Genomic DNA, 23,244 nt, shown 5'->3' on the forward strand with positions numbered 1-23,244 from the left:
ACATTTTCATCACTCGTTCTCGGCCGTCCAGAACTTTTCACTTTGCACAAACACCCATTCTCTGTAAACTGTTTATACGAACGTTTAATACACCACTTATCAGGAGGTTTAACACCATACTTCGTTCGAAATGCACACTGAACAACTGTCGTCGATTCACTTCTGCCGTACTCAATAACACAAAAAGCTTTCTGTCGAGCGGTCGCCATCTTAGCATCAACTGACGCTGACGCCTAGTCAACAGCGCCTCAAGCGAACAAATGTACAACTAAATGAAACTTTATAGCTCCCTTAATTCGCCGACAGATAGTGCTTAGCTCTGCCTTTTTTCGTTGCAGAGTTTTAAATTTTAAAGTTGTGGTATTCTTTTTGAATCACCCTGTATATTTATTGCTGGACTGTGTGGTCAGATAATCTGAGATATGATCATGCGCTAGTAGTACTCATTAACCTAGATGAATGAAATCTTAGCTCGCGCTTAGCACCAGACATCAGTACTGTACTGAATTTTGCCCTTGGAGGCGTTTCTTGATTACTCTGTGGCCGTGTCTAACTATCGTTGTTAGTTTCATGTGACGCATATTTAGCTTAATCCTAAAGCGCACGAGTCGCTGATCTGTGCTAGAGTAATGGACCTGTGGTTCACACCTAATATATTAATTTTCAGACGCACTTGCAATGACTATACAAATGGAGGACTATATCTACTGACATCAGTACTCCGTACTAAGGTGATTATATTCTATTCTTTGTGTTTTACTTAATTACTGTAATTTTCTGTGTACTACCGTTTACGTGCGAAATTACAGTTGTAAGTTAACAAGTAACAGTCGAACCCAGGTGACAGTTGGTCGTTGGCTCAGTTCAGACTTGGGCGTCATCCGCGCCGTTCTACCTTGCAGTGCCGATATTGATAACCGTAATTATGGCACTTGTGTATAGGCTTGTTGAAGCCCGGGTCCAGCTGACAGGGTAACTAATTTAGTTCCTGGAATAGTATTATCTTGAGGATTTAATATCTTGTTTTACGGTCAACTAACATCGTTTCAGCAGTAGGGGTTGTACCATCTCAGTTGAAACGCACTCCTTAACCAAAACCATTTGATTACACCACTCCAGTAATCGGTGCTAAGCCTTTATTGATAAGGCTGCCGTACGGAATGGTCAATATTCCAAAATTTTGACAGACGGCTCCAATGTTGCCCCGTATTTGACATTTGGCTTTGGGTGTCTTACGAACAGCCTTGGCTGTTAAAGGCTTCTTGTTCTATTCTACTGCCGAGCGTGCTTTTTTCATTATTTTCCACACCTGACAAGTGTATAAATTGTTTAAACAAGAATAAGTAGGGAAGACTTACTCCAGTTTAATGGCACCGTACCTCACGGCCAGTTAAAGTATAATTTGAGACCGTAAAGGGATGTTGCTTCTGGCGATATTGTGATGTGGAAACCAGTTAGATAGTCAGAAAAGCTACTATTTTTACTCTAGGCAGAAAGAGCGGTACAGTTCGTTCTCCTTTTCGAAAAAGCAAAAACAAGTACCTGAAGACCTGCTTTCCTTATAGTATTTCACTGCAAGGATGTAACATTCAGCTGAGCATATGTGAATTAGTGAATCAAAATGCACATTCAGGTGAATCACATCCTAATAGATCAAAAAGGTACTTATATCATTTGCGAAAAGTCGTACACTGATCCATATACACTGACATATAGGCACACACACAACATACAGGCTGTTGCAGAGGATGTTGGACCATTTGATGTATGAATCATGGTCATTCTACTAAAGTGACATATTTGTAAATCATGGTCGTACATGCAGTGGTTCTTAGAGAGTCCTCTAGTGCTCAGGTCAGATCAGCTGATTAAGATGGCGGGAAAGGGGCGGCTAGCTGCTTAGCAGAGGGGCAGAAAAACCAAGAGTGTGCTTATTACATGAAGACGTCCCCGTCAACATTTTAACGCAAGGTGGGCTCCCGCTAAAACATCCAAAAAACATCCATAGCTTGCATCAGCAACTTGAAAATAATGAAATGATAGAACCAAAGCAGTCACGTGCGTCTCAAATCCGATCACCTGAATACGTGGAAACTGTGAGTGTGGTAATGCTCTCGTTAGTCCACAGGGGAACCACAGCCGAACTTGGAATAAGTATAGCATCGCTATGTTCAACTCATTCTTCATTCATTCAGACATTCATTTATTCTGGTAGAAAATCGATTAGCAGGAAGAAGACAGACGTAATTTTGCTACTTGGGTAACGCAGACAGTAGGGGAAGGATTCCTGCACAACGTCTGGTTCACTGACGAGACGTACATCCGTGTTAATGTCATGATCAGTCAACAAAATTGGGCGTTTTTTAGCTACTGAACGTCCAGTGGCCTTTCATGAAAAGGTTAATTCGGCCAGAAAATATCTGTTTGGCCTACCATATCTAGACACGAATTAACTGGATCTTTCTTTTTCGCTGAAACGGTCAGTTCTGAACAGTACATGGGGACGTTGCGTAACCAGTGCTTTCCTGCACTTTTGCCACACGACTTCCAACGTGCAGGCACTGGTTTACACAAGATCGTGCCCGCCCACACACAGCCATTGTTGTTCTCTACTTTCTGCATGAAACATTTGGTAAGCTAGTGTTGCTTCACCGCTTTCCCCAAATTCTTCAGTGTGGCAAATTTGGCCGCCTTACAGCTCCAACATCAGTCTTTGTGATTATTTTCTGTCGGGAAGAAGAAGTCTTCCGTTAGCATCCTCGACATCTTGTGGAACTCAGAGCTGACATTATGGAAGCCTGCAATACAATCAACGAAGATCTGTGCCGGCGAGTAGTCTAAAACACCGACGGCGGCAAAATGGTGACCACATTGCAAGTGATCTTCACTGGCATCAATTCTCTATGGCTTTGTGCCAGTATGTATTTCGTAATGTTATGTGTCATAGTATTCAAACAAACATAAGTATAAATGGTTCAACAGTCGGGCGTCATCATGTACGTTCACACACACAGACACTAAATTTTAATTTTTGTCTGGGAGAAACATTGTTCCATAAGAAAATTACAAATATACCCAATCCCCTGGTTCTGGCCAAGTTTTTGAGAGGTTATCCCAGTTTATCATGCGAATGCCAGATCTGGAAATTCCTTTCCAAATACTAGCTATTGGAAACCCCTATGATCCACTCCCAGCCTTCTGAGATACTTGGCTAGAAAGAACGAAATTGTATGACAGCACACTCAGCTCTCATGAATGGGAAACAAAACAAGTAAAAAAAGTTATTTTCTTATTTCTCGTTCAAAAGCTACTATTCTGTGGCAGGCACAAAAGCGTTAAGATAATTGTTTTTAGTTCAAAACAGTTGTGCTAGAAATTCCGAGATATTGAGAAATTTCCAGGTAGTAGGGCTAAAATTGATATTTTGGATTCAGTTACTAAGTATGACCTAGTGAACGCATTGCAGCAGGTGAGCGGTTGGCGCATGCAGGACGAGTGCACTCACCTGCATGGCGGCAAACTCATCGCCATGCTGCAGGTACTTCTTGAACTTAGAGGAGGCGCTCCCCATGGCTGGCCAGCTGCGGCGGGCGGGTCGCCACGGCGCAGGGGCATCACCTGCTGCGCGCCTGCCAACATGACAAACGCAAAGCGGTCAGCGCGGGGCGCCACGGCCAAGCACGGGGGGGCTTCACCTGCTGCATGCCTGCCAACACAACAACTACACACTGATCGGCTCGGATCGGCAGAGTGCGGCGGCATACCTGCTCCGTCCCTGCCAACACTGCAACCACATTCTGAGGGGGCCACGTCGCCACGGCACGGAGACATCACCTGCTGCGTGCCTGCCAACAAAACAATTGCATACTGATCAGTGCAGCAGTGCTAGGATTTCGTCCGCTGCACATCTGTTTACATACTTGATTGGGGTAGTTTTCGTGACACAGGATAATCACTTGCACTGCAAACCTGCCAATAAAACAAACACAAATAGTGATAAAATAAGACTGCTGGATTAGTGGGAGGAGAAGTGGAGGAAAGAACCTCCACCTCCGCATAGACTGTCACTGGAAGAATTGTGCTGTATAACGACCAGATCTTTCTGCACTCAATGATGACAGAGGGCTTTCTTTTTGGAGCAGGAGACACAGTAGGCAATTATAGTCGTAATCGCATTTTGACACCACTCAAACACAGCACAATGCAACAATGCGAATCACAATAGCCTGTGAACTCTTAGTTTCTGGGAAGGAGATGCAGGTGTTCCACTCATTAATCTAGGAATGGCTCCTTCACTCATTCTACCACAGACAGTTTGGATGCACCACAAGAAAGTGAAACTTATTCTCCACCGATGGCTATAGCTGATCACAAATATTGGCAGTCATTGGAGGAATGATACATCCATGACTGACATGTATTACCTCATGCTAAGTGAGTGTCTCTTCCAAAACACAGACACATACACCGCATTTCATAATACTACTATGTAGGAAACAGGAAATCAAATAATCAACAACTGCATGTAAACTGGGAAACACAGCCATAGTACAGGACTGAAACACCAAATACATAGTGATTATAGCCTTAGACAGACAAAATTTTGACACTCCTGTCAATAAATCAACATCATACTTATTGAAATAGGATCCTTGCCATATTGTAATGTGTCTGGAACCCAGTGGTACTATAATCTTACACTGATCGAAAGACAGACTGTGACAGTACCGACTCATAATCTGAGCTTCGTGGTACCCGATTTTCGAAACACTTCTTCCATGTGCAACAGATCTACTGGGAGGTTATCGGTGTCACCATTTGTACCGCCTGAAAGAGTACAAGGAAGTGCAGATTGGATATGTGTTGAAGGAAAGACGCAGTCAATCACGAAGAACAGCTGGGGGACAGAATATTCAATATTTTCCTTATGTGGACCATTCCCGGCCAAGCTTACGACAGTCCTCTGAAAGTGAAACAATTAGCCGTCCACCCGTTACAAAAGACTAAAGACGTTCATCGCTAGACAGGATCATCTGTTACAAGACACTGTGTACAGCATTCCAGGTAAATATAGCAGTGGACTACGGCAACACCTCTTAGGATACGTTAGATGCGTACATCTGGAATAAAAATGAAATCAAAGGCTGCAGAAAATAGGGTCTACGAAAAAAAAAGTGATCGATGTTGTAGACATCAAGGTGCTTTGGGGCTACTATTGGCTCACCGTCATAAAGAATGTGATAAAAGAAAGTAATTTCGCCAAGTAGGAGATGAAGGCTATCAGCTAAAGCCGTCCTCACACTGAATGCGAGGAGCTGGACGAGTTTTGTGTGATCACAATATGGAATTTCACATTATGCGGTATCCTAGAGCGTAAAAAGAAGAATCACGCAAGTTATAATGTGGAGACGAACTTGGCCAACAGGATGCAAGATAGCTTTTTATGTTGCTGGTAGAACATAAGAGAAACTACATCGGATTACGCCGTGTGCAATTTTTTACGTTACTGGTAGAACACAGAAGAAACTGCATCGGATTACGTTGTTTGCAAGGTGATGCACATATATGACGTTTTCTAATCATAACTTACAATATATGAATATTCGTTGTTTGAATGTAACGGTACATTGATGTTCTCTCTGAAACGCGTCGTTTTTTATACAATTTGCTATAATAAAATGAGGAGAAACGACATGAAGTTGGTTGACGGCTTTTCAAATTTGATGTTATTGATATCATGGCTTGCTTGCTATGAAAGTACACCATTTCAAGGCATCATCACATTAAAAATATATCGAAGTTATAATTAAATGCTTGTTAATGACTCGTTGCCGATAAAAGTCGCTAGCGCATTCTAAGCTCAAAAACACATATTCCAACAACTTTTGTCAACTGTAGTGTAACGGACAGGAATATGGACTGTTTACAGAAAGACTACATGTTTTCCACCTGCATTGTGCAAATAATCACTTTCATGTTTTCCAAAAGCTTCTGTAGCTTTCTTTCTAATTTAATAGAAATATGTTGTTGAATATTCGATGTTAATATAGAAACAGGAGTTCTCCGTTCAGGAGTGAGTTTGTTCGATTTTGATAACGAGCCAGGGAACTCGGACCAATGAACTGCAGGACTGCTCAGAGAGCTAACGAATCTATTTTACGTTCGTCCATTTTCGTAACCAAACTGTGTGATTTGCGTGACTGATATAGCCGCTTAACTGCCGCTGAAGTGTGCTAGGTCGCAAATCACGTTGCCCTGCATGTCCTGTGTGATGTATCAGGCCGTTTCTTAGCGCACACTGATCACATTGTAAACAACGTTTCGCAGTATTCACGTTGAGAAACACGTCAGTACGGAGTAAGTCACTCCTGTCTTTGTCGCAGGAGGGCAGCACCAGGCGACGAACTAAAATGAACTGGCTGTAACTATCGAGAAGTTCGGTAGGAAGATAGGGCTATCGAGAAAAGAGAAGAAGAAGGGGGAAGCCGTCAGTTGGAATTTGGAAGGAATGCACTTAAGGAACTAGGAATGTGATTTGATACGTTTTGTATCATGATTTGGTTTCACGTGTGGCTATGTTTTTGAAGGAAGTAAATTGAGCCGGCCGGAGTGGCCGGGCGGTTCTAGGCGCTACAGTCTGGAGCCGAGCGATCGCTACGGTCGCAGGTTCGAATCCTGCCTCGGGCATGGATGTGTGTGATGTCCTTAGGTTATTTAGGTTTAAGCAGTTCTAAGTTCTCGGCGACTGATGACCTGAGAAGTTGGGTCGCATAGTGTTCAGAGCGATTTGAAGTAAATTGAAACCAACTTTAATATTAGGAGGTCAAATAATGTAGTCATATTTATGAGCGTTAAATGCTGACAAAAATAAGTAAATGAAAATCATTCTTAATAGGAACTATCAGGCAGATTTTGTTTCTCCTGTGATTGCTTTGTCGTCCAGAAGATGCAGGACGCAGCATACATTGAAGAGCACCGTGGTACCTACGACTCAGGCGCAGGTTAGCAAGTGAAGCATCCCTGATTGTAAGTAATTACTCTGTCTTCGTTTTTGCTAACCAAACAAATTTTTTGTGTGTCAGTATTTCAGAATTACCCACAATGAGAGGACACTGGATGCTTCTGTATAGACATTAGCTTTCAATGAACGTAGAAAATATTTACTTACAACTTTCTACATTTACCGACAGCAATGGCGATATTGCATAAATGTATTCTCTGAAGTTTTTAATTCTGACATGATTTATTTAAATAAATTATTGTAATTTACTGTTATTGGTCGACTACGCGGACAACATTACCAAAGAGAAGCAGGTCCGACGTTAATATAAAAAAAGAAGAAAGACACACACACACACACACACACACATTTAGTGGTAGTACTGGGAAACAGTACTTTTAACCAACGGAGTATACATGCTACAATTAATAAAAGATCCTAGCGTACAGAGTTGGAGAATAAAATCATGCCATCTATAATGGCAGTAGTTGTCTACATAAATCTACGAGAAACTTGTGAAAAAACTTGTATTTCCAGTCACAGATTTCTTTTTTTTTTAACAGTCTTATGACTGGTTTGATGCGGCCTGCCACGAATTCCTCTCCTGTGTAAATCTCTTCATCTCAGAGTAGCAGTTGCAACCTACGTCCTCAATTATTTGCTGGATGTATTCCAGTCTCTGTCTTCCTGTACAGTTTTTGCCCTCTACAGCTCCCTCTAGTACCATGGAAGTCATTCCCTCATGTTTTAACAGATGTCCTATCATCCTGTCCCTTCTCCTTATCAGTGTTTTCTCCACATGCGCAGAACCTCCTCATTCCTTACCTTATCAGTCCACCTAATTTTCCATATTCGTCTATAGCTTCTTATGTCATGTGTCTGTAGTTCGTTTCTAACGGATAACGTAGTGACCACTTTTCTAAAATAACCCCCTATTTCAAAACAATGAAAGTTTTACGGAAAAACATAAAACGTTAAAAAATTTTATTTCAGGAACAAATAATTTAGCACCAGTATTATGGCAAATTTATATATTAGTTTTTTAATCGGTTGTTAGTTAAAAATCAAAAAATCCTGTTATAACCGAGGCCAAACAAATATCGAAAAAGACCGGTTATTCAGAACTGCAATACTGATGTCGGTTTTAGCCGATTGGCTTTTTCCGTCCCTACTGGAGTCTCCGCGACAGTTTTGCAAGGGCCGAGCGCACAGGGCATCATTATAGTCCAGCCACATGGTGACTCATGGAGAAAAGTTTTGCAGAAGTTTCTTTGACAGGCTTTCTATGTTTTCGTGAGTATTGAATTAAAATTTTTGAAGTCTCATCAAAATTTTTGCCCGGAAGTAGATGAAAAATGGAAAATAAACTATGACGAAAGGGACGTTTTCGAATTTTTAGCTTATAATACGGAAACGACGCAGTTTTCGGCAAAGTTGATGATTTACGAAAATGAAAATAAAATTTCCCACAAAATACTATCGAATGTATTTTTTCGTCAGACCAACCGTATGGCTCATAGCGCAGGTTGAAGTCAGCGTAATTTCAGGCGCCACCGCCAACAACCAAGTATATGCTATTATGTTCATTCAATCGGCAAAGTGATAGCTTTCACGTCTCAAGTAACATATGTAAATGACATAACAATTATGCTTTAGTTTGCATTTGGTAATGGTGCCGGTGGAGGTTCGAGTCCTCCCTCGGGCGTGGGTGTGTGTGTTTGTCCTTAGGATAATTTAGGTTAAGTAGTGTGTAAGCTTAGGGACCGATGACCTTAGCAGTTAAGTCCCATAAGATTTCACACACATTTTCACATTTTGCATTTGGTAATAATAATAATAATTATTATTATTATTACCATAATATTATACGATTTATACAATAATCATAAAAAAATTTAAAGAAGTTCCATCTCTTCCCACTTCTTTACTTGATTCACTGGCGAAATGAGAATATAAATAGGTATGTTACAGCTAGGTAATACATGACTAATTGCAGTTCATACTAGGTAATACGCCATCAAAAGTTTCAGCATTGTCGGAGGCAAATTGAAATGAGAGGGATGGAGTAAATTCCATCCCTTTGCCATCATACGTAGTGCTTCTGCGTAGATGACAATGTATTCTAAAGCTGACAGTTAATGATTTTCTGAGAGCCATACCGTCTCATAGATGAATGTGCCTGGCCAGCTTGCAATGGTGACAAGAAAGAGTTGGGTCTGACAGCTGCCACCATGCAGTGTGCTATGGCCACACTTTGTCTTCTGTTCATTCAAGTTTCCTCGCTTCTTCATCACTAGGCGATTAACGAAATTTCCGACAGTATCAGGGGTGAAGACCTCGTTCTTCTGTCAGAAACTTGTCTGACGAAGATATTTCGTATTGTTGTACCGTAAACGTGCCTTCGAATACCTTCAGCAAGTATATCTGCTGCTGTTTCAATCACACGTCGACGTTCTTCCTCCGCAGATGACCTTTTTCACTGATATCAACTACATGCAAGAATTTTTATCCAGTGTTTTGAAACAAACAACAGTTGATTTCTTCCTGATGAGGCAGTCACTCTATTACTTCCAGACGTCTTCTACAGCTGAGCTTTCACTGTCTTAATATCAGGGTGGTAGTCGCCGGGATCTGGTCTGTTAACTGCCCAAGGGAATACTGACACTACTTATCACTTTCACTGAGCTAGTCGAAAATTTTCTGCATAGCACCATCAATTTGTGTGGTTTATAGATCGCATTTTTTCTGCCTGCTTCGGATTGCCAATTAGGATGTTCACGCATTTGATGTGAAGCTAGGAACTGGTCCAATCCGAGGTATGATTGAGACTAAATTCATTGGTTTGTCTCTCAGCAAGGTTCAGAACAGTCTTTTGCAGCCCCCCCCCCCCCCCCACTCCTTACACACACAATACGCTAGGTTCCTATTACTATTTGACATTGTCAAAGACGAAATACGCGATCTGTTGGTTTAAAACATGTCTACATAAATTTTTATCCACCCGTGTTTTGTACGCTAGGTTCTGTCGACTGGCTTGGAGCTTGTTTTGTTGAACCAGAAGTTCTGGCATAACAGCCGGTCCCCACAGAAGTTGGTTTTTGGATCAAAATTCAGTTGAGCATATCGAATTTCTCTTCGGCTGCAGCCAGCCGCAACCCTCTTAGCGTCCGTACTAATTAATTATTCGTTAGAGTACTTTCTTTAACGTGGACGAAAGTATAGAAACACAAAAATCACAACATATCACCATGAAAAACTGGTGTAGAAAAACCGTTGGCATGTAGAACAGCTTCCAGTCGTCACGGAATGGACAAACGCGGGTACCACATTGTTTTCATGGAAATATTACGCCATTATTCCTGCAAAATAGTGGCAAGTTCAGCTAACAATCACGGATGTGGATAGCGATCATGAGCCCTTCTCTGAGATGGACAGGCTGGCACAGAACAGAGTAGCGTGGAGAGCCGCATGAGACCACCCTTCAGACTGAAGACGACGACGACAATACCAGTTACATACTGCAAATACCAGTAATCTTTCCAATCTAAATAATTTAGATTCTATTCTCCTTTTCTTATAACGAAAGTCTACCCACTTAAAAGTTGACTTGTACCTACCGGCTGTTTCCCTCCCATGGGTTCATTGATTCCCGGCTCCGTAGATGGAAACGCCGCTGAACACACCAGCTAATTTTCTTAATTCATGTGAAAGTATGGAACCAAAACGAATAGTGAAAATGAAATGTAATGAAATGAATTTGCATATTTCTTGTGACAGGACTGGTTGCGAGTTCTGTTAGGGTCTGTTTCATTAGTTTGGAGTCCCTGACTACCCACAGAAATTGGACACAAAACTGACTCGACAGGCTTTTACTTGATTACCCTATCCTCTTATCAAGTCGTTACGATCTCTCCACGAAAGGGCTGGCGTGACAGCACACTGTTCGCGGATTTCCAAGTATTTCGCCTCCGCCTTTTCGTAAACAGAAACGATATCTCCCACTTGATCTTTTCTTCCGCGTTGTGCCGGTGTTGATAAGACGCCCCCCACCTTAACCCCCCAAAAAACTAAAAACAAAACACAATAGAAGAGAAACAGAGTAAGTATAATAGAGTAAAAATTACTGAGAAACGTAAGTAAAAAAATGAACATATATGTTCTGTCAGAAAACAGTAATTCAGACAACAGACAGACTTAAGGCTGTATGGAACATAGTGAAAGGAGAGTCAGGACAACCAGCCACGGAACATGATAACATCCCTATTGAACTAATGGAACATGCATCATGGTAGCAAATATGTTTAACAACGTGTCTTAAATATACTAGAAAATACAGGGACAAACAGTTAAAGAGAAAAAACATAGTAGTATCTTGAAAAAGCAACCTCAAAAATTCAGTCAGATGAATGTATCACCTACTTCTCATCCTTAAGTTCAGAAAATTACATATTTCGTCAAAAACAAAAGCTCATCTGGATTTGATAGTGTTTCCAACAGAGTACTAAAGATTTGTTTTCTTGTGATAAGCCCTGTTCTATCTGAAATGTATAATGGCGCACTGACTCAAGGAGTTTTTTCAGAGAGATTGAAATATTCAATTATTAATTTTGCCTATAAGAAAGGTGACTGATTCTAATAACTACCGACCTGTTTCGCTACTGAGATTTTCTAAAATTCTGAAGAGGGTGATGTATTCTAGAACAGTATCCCCATCGAGCAACAATAATATCCTCAGAATATCACAGTTTGAATTTCAGAAGAGTTGTTTCATTGAAACTGCGGTTTACGCATTCAATCACCAAATTTCACAAGCTTCAAACAACAATATAGAACCGGTTGGCATTTCCTGCGACCTATCTACGGCATTTGACTGTGGGAGTCACAATATTTTCGTAGACAATCTGAGATTTTATGGGATTCATGGCGTAGTCAACCAATGGATAATGTCATTTCTAACCAGAAGCATGCAGAAAGTTCTACTTAGTAATTCAGCCAACGTAATCAGAGATTCTTCTGCCTGGGGAGATTTCACGCATGTGATTCCCGAAGGCTCAAAAATAGATGCACTATTGTTTCTCATATATGTAAACGACATTTCAGTTAATACAAAAATATACAAGAAAACCCTCCCCCCCCCCCTCGCCCACTCCATGAAACATGGACCTTGGCCGTTAGTGGGGAGACTTGCGTCCCTTAGTGATACAGATGGTCGTGCCATGGGTGCAACCACAACGGAGATGTGCCCGTTGAGCGGCCAGAAACATGTTGTTCCTGAAGAGGGGAAGCAGCCTTTTCAATTGTCACAGGGGCAATAGTGTGGATGTTTGACTGATCTGCCCTGGTAACATCAACCAAAACGGCCTTGCTGTGCAGGTACTGGGAATAGCTGAAAGCAAGGGGAAACTACAGCTGTAATTTTTCCCGAGGCCATGCAGCTTTACTGTATGGTTAAATGATGATGGCGTCATCTTGGGTAAAATATTCCAGAGGTAAAATAGTCCCCCATTCGGATCACCGGGCGGGACTACTCAAGAGTACGCCGTTACCAGGAGAAACAAAACTGGCATTCTACGGATCGGAGCGTGGAATGTCAGATCCTTTAATCTGGCAGGTAGGTTAGAAAATTTAAAAAGGGAAATGCTAGGTTAAAGTTAGATATAGTGGGAATTAGTGGAGTTCGCTGGCAAGAGAAACAAGACTTCTGGTCAGTTGGATATAGGGTTATAAATACAAAATCAAATATGGGTAACGCAGGAGAAGGTTTACTAATGAGCAAAAAAAATAAAATAAAAAAATAAATAAATAAATAATAAAAAAATAAAAAATAGGAACGCGGATAACCTACAACGAACGGCACAGTGAACGCATTATTGTAGCCAAGATAGACACGAAGCCCACGCCTACGACAGTGGTACAAGTTTATATGCGAACTAGTTCCGTAGATGATGAAGAGATTGAAGAATTGTATGATGAGATAAAAGAAATTATTCAGGTAGTTAAGGGAGACGAAAATTTAATAGTCATGGGGGACTGGAATTTGATAGTAGGAGAAGTAAATGAAGGAAAAGTAGTAGGTGAATATGCACTGGAGGTAAGGAATGAAAGAGGAAGCTGCCTGATAGAATTTTGCACAGAACACAACTTAATCATAGCTAACACTTGATTTAAGAATCACAAAAGAAGATCGTATGCGTGAGAGAGACCTGAAGACACTGGAAGGTTTCAAATAGATTACGTAATGGTAGGACAGAGATTTAGGAACAGGGTTTTAAATTATAGGATATTTCCAGGGGCAGAGGTAGACATTGACCACAATTTATTCGTTATGAACTGTAGATTAAAACTCAAGAAATTGCTAAAAAGTAGGAATTTAAGGAGATGGGACCTGGGTAAACTGAAAGAACCAAACATTGTAGAGGGCTTCAGAGGGAGCAATAGGGAACGATTGACAGTAACATGGGAAAGAAATATAATAGAAGAGAAATGGGTAGCTTTGAAATAATGAAGGCAGCAGAGGATCAAGTAGATAAAAAGACGGGGACTAATACAAATGTTTAGGTAGCAGAAAAGATATTGAATTTAATTGATGAAAGGAGAAAATATAAAAAAAGCAGTAAATGAAGCAGACGAAAGAAATAGAAACGTTTCAAAAATGAGATCGTCAGGAAGTGTGGAATGGCTAAGCAGGGACGGATAGAGGATAAATGTAATGTAGAAGCATAAATCACTAGGGGGATAGATACTGCCTACAGGAAAATTAAAGAGATCTTTTGAGAAAAGTGAACCACATCTATGAATATCAAGAGCTCAGATGGAAAACCAATCCGAAGCAAAGAAGGAAAATAGAAAGGAGGAAGGTGTATATAGAAGGTCTATACAAGGGCGATGTACTTGAAGGCAATATTATGGAAATGGAAGAGGACGTAGACGAAGATGAAATGAGAGACATGATACTGCGTTAAGAATTTGACAGAGCATTGAAAGACCTAAGTCAAAACAAGGCCCCGGCAGTAGGCCACATTCCATTAAAACTACTGATAGCCTTGGGTGAGCCAGCCGTGACAAAACTCTTCCATGTCGTCAGCAAGATGTGTTAGCCACGCAGAATCAGATTTAAGAATAATACAATAATTCCAATATCAAAGAAACTAGGTGTTGACAGGTGTGAAAATTACAGAACTATCAGTCTCATAAGTCATGGTTGAAAACACTAACACGAATTCTTCACAGATGAATTGAAAACCTGCTAGAAGCCGATCTTTGGGAAGATCTGTTTGGATTCCGTAGAAATGTGGAACACCGAGGCAACACTGACCCTACGACGTACCTTAGAAGATAGGTTATGGAAAGGCAAACCAACGTTTATAGCATTTGTAGACTTAGAGAAAGCTTTTGATAATGTTGACTGGGATACTCTCTTTCAAATTCTGAAGGTGGCAGGGGTAAAATACAGGGAGCGAAAGGCTATGTACTATTTGTACAGAAACCAGATGGCAGTTATGAGTCGAGGGGCAGGAAAGGGAAGCAGTGATTGAGAAGAGAGTGAGATAGAGTTGTAGCCTACCCCCGATGTTATTCAATTTGTATATAGAGCAAGCAATAAAGGAAACAAAAGAATAATATCGAGTAGGGATTGAAGTACATGAAGAGGAAATAAAAGTTTTGGGGTTTGCTGACGACATTGTAATTCTATCAGAGATGCAAAGGACCTGGAAGAGCAGTTGAACGGAATGGACAGTGTCTTAAAAGAGAAATATAAGATGAAAATCAACAAAAGCTAAACGAAGATAAAGGAATGTAGTCGAATTAAATCAGGTGATGGTTAGGGAATCAGATTAGGAAATGAGATACTTAAAGTAGTGAAGGCGTTTTGCTACCTGGGAAGCAAAATAATTAATGACAGTCGAAGTAGAGAAGATATACAATGTAGACTGACTATGGCAAGGAAAGCGTTTCTGAAGAAGAGAAATTTGTTAACATCCAGTATAGATTTAAGTGTCAGGAAGTCCTTTCTGAAAGTATTTGTATGGAGTGCAGCCGTGTGTATAAGTGAAAAATGGGCGATAAATACTGTAAACAAGAAGAGAATAAAAGCTTTAGAAACGTGGTGCTACAGAAGAATGTTGAAGATTAGATGGGTATACCACGTAACTAATGAGGAGGTACTGAATAGAACTGGGAAGAAGACGAATTTGTGGCACAACTTGACAAGAAGAAGGGATCGGTTGGTGGGACAAGGTCTGAGGCATCAAGGGATCACAAATTTAGTACTGGAGGGAAGCGTGGACGGTAAAAATAGTAGAGGGAGACCAAGAGCTGAATACAGTAAGCAGATTCAGTGGGATGCAGCCTGCAGTAGTTAGTCGGAGATGGAAGAGGTTAGCACAGGACAGAGTAGCATGGAGAGCTACATCAAACAAGTCTCTGGACTGAAGACCACAAAACAACATACATGAATCAGAATCAGTTCTTTTTGAGGATGACAGTAGTACTGTAATTTGTCCAAGCATACATACAGCAACAGAGGAAATGGTAAGCAATGTCGTTAAAAGTATCATTGACTGGTTTACAGCAAATGGGCTCGCTCTCTGTTCTAAAAAGCACCGCAAGAGGTACTATACCAATGATCAGTGTAACACATGGCGAGAAAATGAAAATACGGCGAAAACTTCAAACTTCTTAGGTGTCCATACTGATGAGAACTTAAATTGCAAAAATAGCGTTTCGGAACCCCCTAAAACATTTAATTCAGCTACATTCACACTTAGAATCATTGAAAATCTTGAAAGGGGACGAATCACTAAATTGCCATATTTTGCATAATTTCATTCAATAATGTCATATGGAATAATGTTCTGGGATAACCCATCTATAAGAAAGAGTTTTCAGTACAGAAACACGTATTGTATGAGTCATATTTGGTGCTCAGCGACGATCATCATGTAAACATCTACTATGTACTGCTCCACAGCGTACAATAGTTATCCCCTTATGAATTTTGTTGTAAATAGTCCACTGCAGTTAGAAGGAAAACTGATGTACATCATTACAATACCTGAAGAAGAAATACTATGTATTACGCCAATTAAGGTTGTCTTTAGCACGAAAAGGATACAGAATGTTGCACTCAAAGTTTTTGATGACTTACCCAGTGATCTAAAATTTCTGATAGACAGTGAAGCAAAATTTGATATCAAATTGGATAAGTTTCTCCTTGGCAATTTCTTCTGTTCCGTAGAACAATTTGTATTAATGTTATGGGTAAAAGGTGGCGGGTAGGAATTACTAACTCTCATCTGTATATTAAAAAAAAACTATTGGCAAATGGTCAGCATGTAGCAATATTTACATCATAATTTGTGATGTGAATAAAATGACACGTTCAACATCATTACGATCTGTCATGCGAATGACCTACGGAACACGAAAACAACAAATTAACTAAACTTCAATGTTCGTGAGCTGCAGAGAACCGCCTGCTTAAGACAACTGCAGACATAAGTTCACTCGTGATTTTTACTTTATCCTCAAGATGCAAAGCAGAGTGTATCAGTTTCATGTCTGTCAGTTAACAATTGGCGCCCAGCATCTGAAGCAGTGAGACATAATAAGCAACAAGGTTCTGTTTTGAATCCCCTGTTGTTTCTGTTATACATAAATTTCGGCTTGCATTGCCAGAAGCTAAATTTCATCTTCTTGAATGTGATACATCCACAGTAATGAACATTAATACCAGCCCCTTTGAAAAATTGCAACTAACGAAACAATTGAAAACATCAATAAAGGAATAGAGAGTTCAAATTCAATAGATTAACCTTTAATTTTGGCAAGACACAGTACATACAATTTAGAATTTGTCGTAGTACATAGCTATAATAGTTATCTGACAATGAAATATATGAAGTAAATGTGGTAAGAATATGGTGTCTCTAAATAAAAGTCTAAAAAACATAAAGTTAAAATTTGAGCCTTTTTCTATTTAGATAATTGTGGCCCACTGTGCAAAATTGGTTAAAAACCGGTATTTTGCGTAAGTAAAGTAATTCTGAACCTCTGGATCTTGGTAAGAGATAATGATATCGAAAAAAGTTTGAAGGTTCTCTGAGAACATTATCTTAAGAACAAATGGTAAAAATTTCGAAGATCTGCCATAAACAGAAATTATAGAAGTGACCATCCCAACAACTGGTACTTTTGATATCCAAGAATATTAGTTTTCTCGAGGTTTCCCAGGAATCGTCCATGAACAAATGGTGATTTTATAAACCACCTTAGCCCCATCGTAAAACACAAGTAATGACCCAAGTGATTTGTTCAATTTGCCTGGGATGGAGGAAGTGTGAAAATATTTACCCTGTACTGTAGGATAGGTACAATTTGGTCTTGCTATAGGTATACAATTGACCGATAGGCCAAGGGCTAACCGAAATATTTGACACATTATCTCTGTGATGAATAGAATCCAAGATACGAACCTGTGAAAAAACGCATATTGCACGCAGCTCTTTGGGACATGTCCATGCTCGGGCTAGTTCTCTTGATAAGGAAGGCATAGGTGAAATTTAATCAATTTTTGTTGGGGACTTTGAGCCATGGGGAAGTCGCTGGCGAGGGGCAATAATCCCGCTCGTTCTGGCATGCGCGTTTTCTCTTTGGTTTTCCTCTTCTGGCCGTTATTTAAGCGCGGCGCTTCCGGCTATGCTGGCACGGTTTTCCGCTACGGGGCCCTAGTGGTCCTACTTGCCCATTGCTTGGGCATGTGTTGTGTTGGCGAGTCTTGCAGTGACCGTTACGGAGGAGCGTTGGTTGCTCGCGGCGTAGTATTATGATTTGAGGAGTGTGTCGGCGGCGGGCTGGTGGTGATGGCCTCCAATGCACTACCAGATGCTGGATGCCTATGTATGCTATGTGAATTCTCGTTGTTCGCTGCTACTAACGGTGGGCCTCAGCTATTTCTCTGAACTTGTGTTTGTGATCAGTCTGATAGTAATTTGTGTTCACAGCCAGAAAAAATGATTTGTGTGTGATTATCCCCCGTCCCCGTGACGGGAATATGGAATTCACGCTTGGTTCCGACATATGTTGAATAGTGCTGTTAAGATTGTAAAACATTGCTCAGTGATGGGAGCACTAAGCGTGAGTAGCGTGAAGACTGCACGAGTCATTCTAGGATAGTGCGCAGGTCATGTTTGGTATTAAGACAGTGTGCTTGTGATGTTACTCAAGTATCTTACGATTTATTCTGTGGTTATGGTTTGGAGGGGACGTGGCTTTGGTGTCTTGTATTATGGGTTTTTATGCTCTTGGTTCGGCAGGCCGTTAACTTCTCCATTGGGGTCTGCCTGTAAGAGAAACAAGTATGAGCTGTAAATAATTTTCCGTGCTGTTGGTTTGCATGTGTTAAAGGTATTAAATTTGAAAGGGGGGTGGACATAACTCTGAAATAAGAGGGTTTGTGTTCTGTCGTTTGGTTTGGTTGTCTGTCCTTTGTTGTCTTTTTTTTTCCTAATGTTACCGTGTACTACGAGCGGCGGGCACAATCAGTTCCGGATTGACCAATACAAGGGGCGGTGCCTTGATTGAAATATGTTCGGACGCCGCCGTTAGCTCGGCCAGGTACGTCTTGGTGACGCTCGGCGCTACTTGGCTGTATCCTGTCAAGAGCCGCAGTAGTTGACAGAAATTGAGCATTCTCTCTCGTAATTATTTGGAGATTCCTCTTGTTTATGTGTTCGGTCTGCGCCGAGTTGTATCTCCTGTTCGTAGTAGTTTGGTCACTCTTGTTTTAGGGTGGGTCATCCGTTGGGCTGTGCCCGCTGTTGCGTGGAACCTAAATTATTAAGATAAGTGTCTTTTCTGATAATTACTAGAATTCCGCTGTTCTATGATCTATCTATTGGTCTTTTACTTGAAATTTGTTATTTAATATTCTGTACTGTTTGTTTTACCATTGGGTATTTAGTCCTGGTAAATTCCTATTAAATTTGTGGGCCATTATGCTAGTCATCTATATTTATCTGGGACTATTTGTTATTTACTTAAAAGGAAGCATCTTTACTTAACTTGTTTCATTCTGTATAATCTTACAAAGACTGTATAAAGTTTTTAATTATATTTGTTGTTGGTGGCTATTGGAAGGCTGGTTTGTAAAAGATTTTGTACAACTGTTTTTGGAGATATATGTAATAAAATTTTGTGAACTAAAAGCCTGTGTTTGCGTTTTCTTGTGACTCACGTCCCAGACTTGATCTAAAAGTTGATGTTTCAGATACATCCGTGTTCCTAAATGGCTAAAACTGTCACTCAGTTTCAGCTACAGGTTACCTACCAAACGGCTTACAGGCGCTAAAAAAATTTGATTCGCAGTGTTTCACATAAATATTGATCAAAGTTGAGAATTTTAAATGCTGTCATTATCTGCTGATTAAAATTTATAATCTTACATTTGGCACAATTAAGCAAGTACTAAGGTTAGAAACTTTGTAAGGTGGCATGGTCTCTTGACCTTTATTTCTTACATATTCTGTCCTCACAATCATACTCTGCACATCAAGACGCCTCATTCGAATCTAAACTCGACAAGGTAGAGTCAATTTTGTATGAATTCATGTAAGCGATATGCAAATCTGGTAAGTAAATCGCAAATGCACACTGGGGTTGAAAAGGTCGAGGATGGCGTACACAACATGACGGCCACAGGAATTTTCCTTCTAAAGAGGAAACCAGCCCTCTGGGAAGACCGTCCCTTCAGAGGGCTGGGTCAACAACATACCTACTTTGGCCGAAGCGACCGCCCAGAGAGAAGACAGTTTTTGCCGAGCGAAGGGATAACGACCCCCATGTTCAACTTAAAAGCAAATTCCGCTACATTGTGTGGGAGCGCCCAGAAGACACATTTTTTCACGGACTGAGTGCGTAGTTACAGAGTTCTCACAGGAGGACAGTATACGCCTAACAGAGATGCTACAGATTTCCGCATTGGTCGACTGAAACAAACGTCATTCTCCCACTTAAAGGAGCAACGCTGATTGGCGGATTATTTCCGACGCAAACAGCCAGAGGAGTGAGGGAAGACAGCGAATGATATACGATTGCAACTTTTCCAGGGAAAGGGGCAGTTCTGTTGCCGCTCTTGGAGCGGGACCACATAACAAGAGCGAGAGCGCTCGTACGTGTACACAAAGAGCAAGGAACAAAGTCTCTCCTAAGTATTTCACTGGGAGAGCAGCTCTGTCGTTAGCGAATCGGAGTGACGCTCTATATTGAGTCGCTCGCGATTAAGCGTTGTCCACTGTGTTGGCTACCACACTTATTGGGCGGTGTGAACACGGACAGAGTATTAGTTAAACGCCTGCGAGCGAGTATTCAGTGGCATCGCGTTGGACTGGTTATTTGACTGGTAAACCATTCTAATAGTTAGACTAGGGGCGGATAGAAGTCCTTGACTTCATCAAGGTGTAGGGAGAGTTTGTTTGGCGAAGGACAATCCAGATAGAAAGAGATAGTTGTGTTATTTGTCAGCAGCGAGCGACACAGGCGGCAGTCATCGCAGCTCACGGTATGTGCGCTACAACGTATGCAAGCCCCATCTGTCCTCCATAACAGTACACTCCATTACATTTCTCACGTGACAGCCTTGACCATACCTAGAAAAGTTATTCAAGTTGTGCAGGCGCGGCTCTCAGCCATTCTGCCGAGTAAATAACATTCTTAAAGAAAAGGGAGAAAAGAACCTTTCCATGCTTTATAAAATAATAGCATTCCTATCCATAAGAGGCAATCTACTGTTCCGAAAAGAACCCGGAAATTTTTTTATAAGAAAATGTTTCACTTGATTTCTCAGAATTTTTTTTTGCAATAAATAATATTTTTCGTTCGTTTAATGTTTTTCTCACAACAACTAGCAATAATCCAGTAATCAAGTATTCTACTAGTTACGTAAGAATATAGAATATTTTTTGTCCTTTACTTGCAGCGGACGACTCCAGAAGATATTTGTTGCTGAATGTTTTTCAAGCATTTCTTGTTGGTACATTAGTAGCGTCTGTCTGACTTCTGTAGTAGTGTGAGGAGGAAATTGTTTTTTGCAGGAACCAAAGGCTACTTGTTGGGTTAATCCATTGCGCAACTTGACAAAATAAAACCCACACACTCACAGAACTTTGTCTATGTCTTGACGTCGGATAATGTACGGCACACAAATTACTTAGAGTGTATTCATCCAATATACGACAATCAATGAGAGCATTTAGCTACTTCCAAAAATGTTACACAGAATTTCAAAACTTTTAGATACTTTCTCTCACTGACACCCTCCTCAAAACAAAAAAGTTTAGCTGTTCATGGAGTAAAACGTCAGTATCTGGCATGACGTTTTAAATTATTACTTCTTTACTACTAATGGCAACGGATTTTGGAGACTGTATCCCCACACACCAGTGATCCGCATAAACCACTGAATACACCTGCAAAATTATGTCATTGTACGACACATATTTTGGGGGAAATGACGTCATGAACTTCGAGATTCATGAAAAATTACAGTTTTCAACTTTTGTTTCAAGAGAACTCACAACCTGAAAACTTACAAACACATTCAAGAAATTCAAGAATGAGATTTTCACTCTGCAGCGGAGTGTGTGCTGATATGAAACTTCCTGGCAGATTAAAACTGTGTGCCGACCGAGACTCGAACTCGGGACCTTTGCCTTTCGCGGGCAAACGGAGAGTACACATATATATACACAAAGCAAAAGTTCTTCAAGGTACCAGTTAAACATATACAAATGAGTGTTAGGTAAACAAATTATTAGAATAACATGAAATACAACAAATTAGAACATATCCTGTTTTCCTTTTTGTTTTGGTTAAAAATTTGTATTGAACAAACTAAAAGTACATATATATTCACTATACAAGAGTTCTTCAAGGTACCATGTAAAAATATACAAATGACTGTTAGTCAAACAAAAAAAGTATTAAAAAAGAAAAACATTAAATACAACAAAATATAACATATTCTGTCTTCTTCCTTTTTTTTTAAAAAAAAAAAAATTGTGTTTGTTTTTGGTCGATGCATGAGAACGTGGATAAGGGTGTTGCATCATGTGACAGGTAGGCATGGTACACCCCAACTTTGAGGGGGGTCAAGGAAGACGCTGCGGAGATAACCGGCAAAAGTTTGTCGGTAAGATGGTTTTCGGGTGAGGGTGCTATGCGCGGTCACAACTTTGTACCAGAAGTCAAGGACTGTATGCGGACCACTCCGAAAGAGATATTCTAAAGCCTGTCCTCGAAACCAGATTAGGGTATGGTGCTTAGCAAGAGGGTAGTGAAATGTCTGGGGCAACAACAGGAAATCCGGGGTTACCGTCGTTGGCGGGGCACGGAGGTAAAAGCCCACGATTCGTTGGATGAGGAGCCATACGTTTTGTTTCAGGGGGCACGTAAGACGGTGCTCGTCGGTGTCTTCGAGCTGACAGTCAGGGCAGAGTGGGGAGGTGGCCAGTCCTATGCGATAAAGTCGACTATTAGTCGGGAATTTTCCATAGACTAAAACATACCAGAGTGCAGACACAGACGACGGTAAAAAGGGTGCATGCACACACCCCCAAACCGTGCGCCAGTTAATGTCAGGATGCTGTAGCACCATGGGGTCGCAAGGGTTGGACAGCATAAACAAACGATAATAATCTTTTGTACGGGGAGGACGGGTGACTGGAAGATCGGCCCGAACGTAGCTGAGTTCCATGAAACAATTGGCGACGTAGTACAATAATGGAGAAATAGGTGCCACATTGATCGGTGGATCGAGAGAAGCTGGTCGGAGGATATCTAAGAGATTGCGTGTTAAAGACGGGACCGGCCCCTGCCAGTGCCGCAACAGAGTGTGGACAAAGAGTGCAGAAGAGCGTGCCCGCACGTTGATGAGTCCGAGGCCACCTTTTGCAGGAGGCAGTGTTAGAGTGTTGTAGCGGACTTTGAAAAGTGCCCCTGCTGACACGAAATATCCAAAGGCTGATTGGATGCGGCGGCCAAGGAGTAACGGCATTGGGAGGATCTGGGCGACGTGTACCAGTTTGGGGCGACATAGATGTTGACATAGGACACACGTTGGAGTTGGTTTAAGTTACGGTGCACTTGACCGCGAACATGGTGCCGAATCGACTGCAAAAGCCGCCGGTAAGCCAGGGCCACTGTGCGGTGTGTGGAGCTCGTAAATTCGATACCCAAGTAACGAAGGG

The 23,244-nt window shown here is 41.0% G+C and overlaps 1 protein-coding gene across 3 annotated transcripts in view; it reads right to left on the reverse strand.

The window, feature by feature from the left end:
• Positions 1–23,244, reverse strand: part of LOC124802978 (ankyrin repeat and IBR domain-containing protein 1-like) — a 579,445-nt gene that overhangs the window by 491,184 nt on the left and 65,017 nt on the right. For 2 of the 3 annotated variants that reach the window (XM_047264079.1, XM_047264078.1), the window contains exons 2-3: positions 3,765–3,845; positions 3,506–3,629 (exon numbers count right to left, since the gene is read on the reverse strand). In XM_047264079.1, the coding sequence (XP_047120035.1) occupies positions 3,506–3,629; positions 3,765–3,796 (156 nt within the window). In that variant the 5' untranslated portion in view covers positions 3,797–3,845. The remainder of the gene's footprint in view (positions 1–3,505; positions 3,630–3,764; positions 3,846–23,244) is intronic. The other variant, XM_047264080.1, reaches the window with a different exon arrangement.

Source organism: Schistocerca piceifrons, chromosome 6 (genome assembly GCF_021461385.2).
Source record: "Schistocerca piceifrons isolate TAMUIC-IGC-003096 chromosome 6, iqSchPice1.1, whole genome shotgun sequence".
Classification (NCBI taxonomy): Eukaryota; Metazoa; Arthropoda; class Insecta; order Orthoptera; family Acrididae; genus Schistocerca; species Schistocerca piceifrons.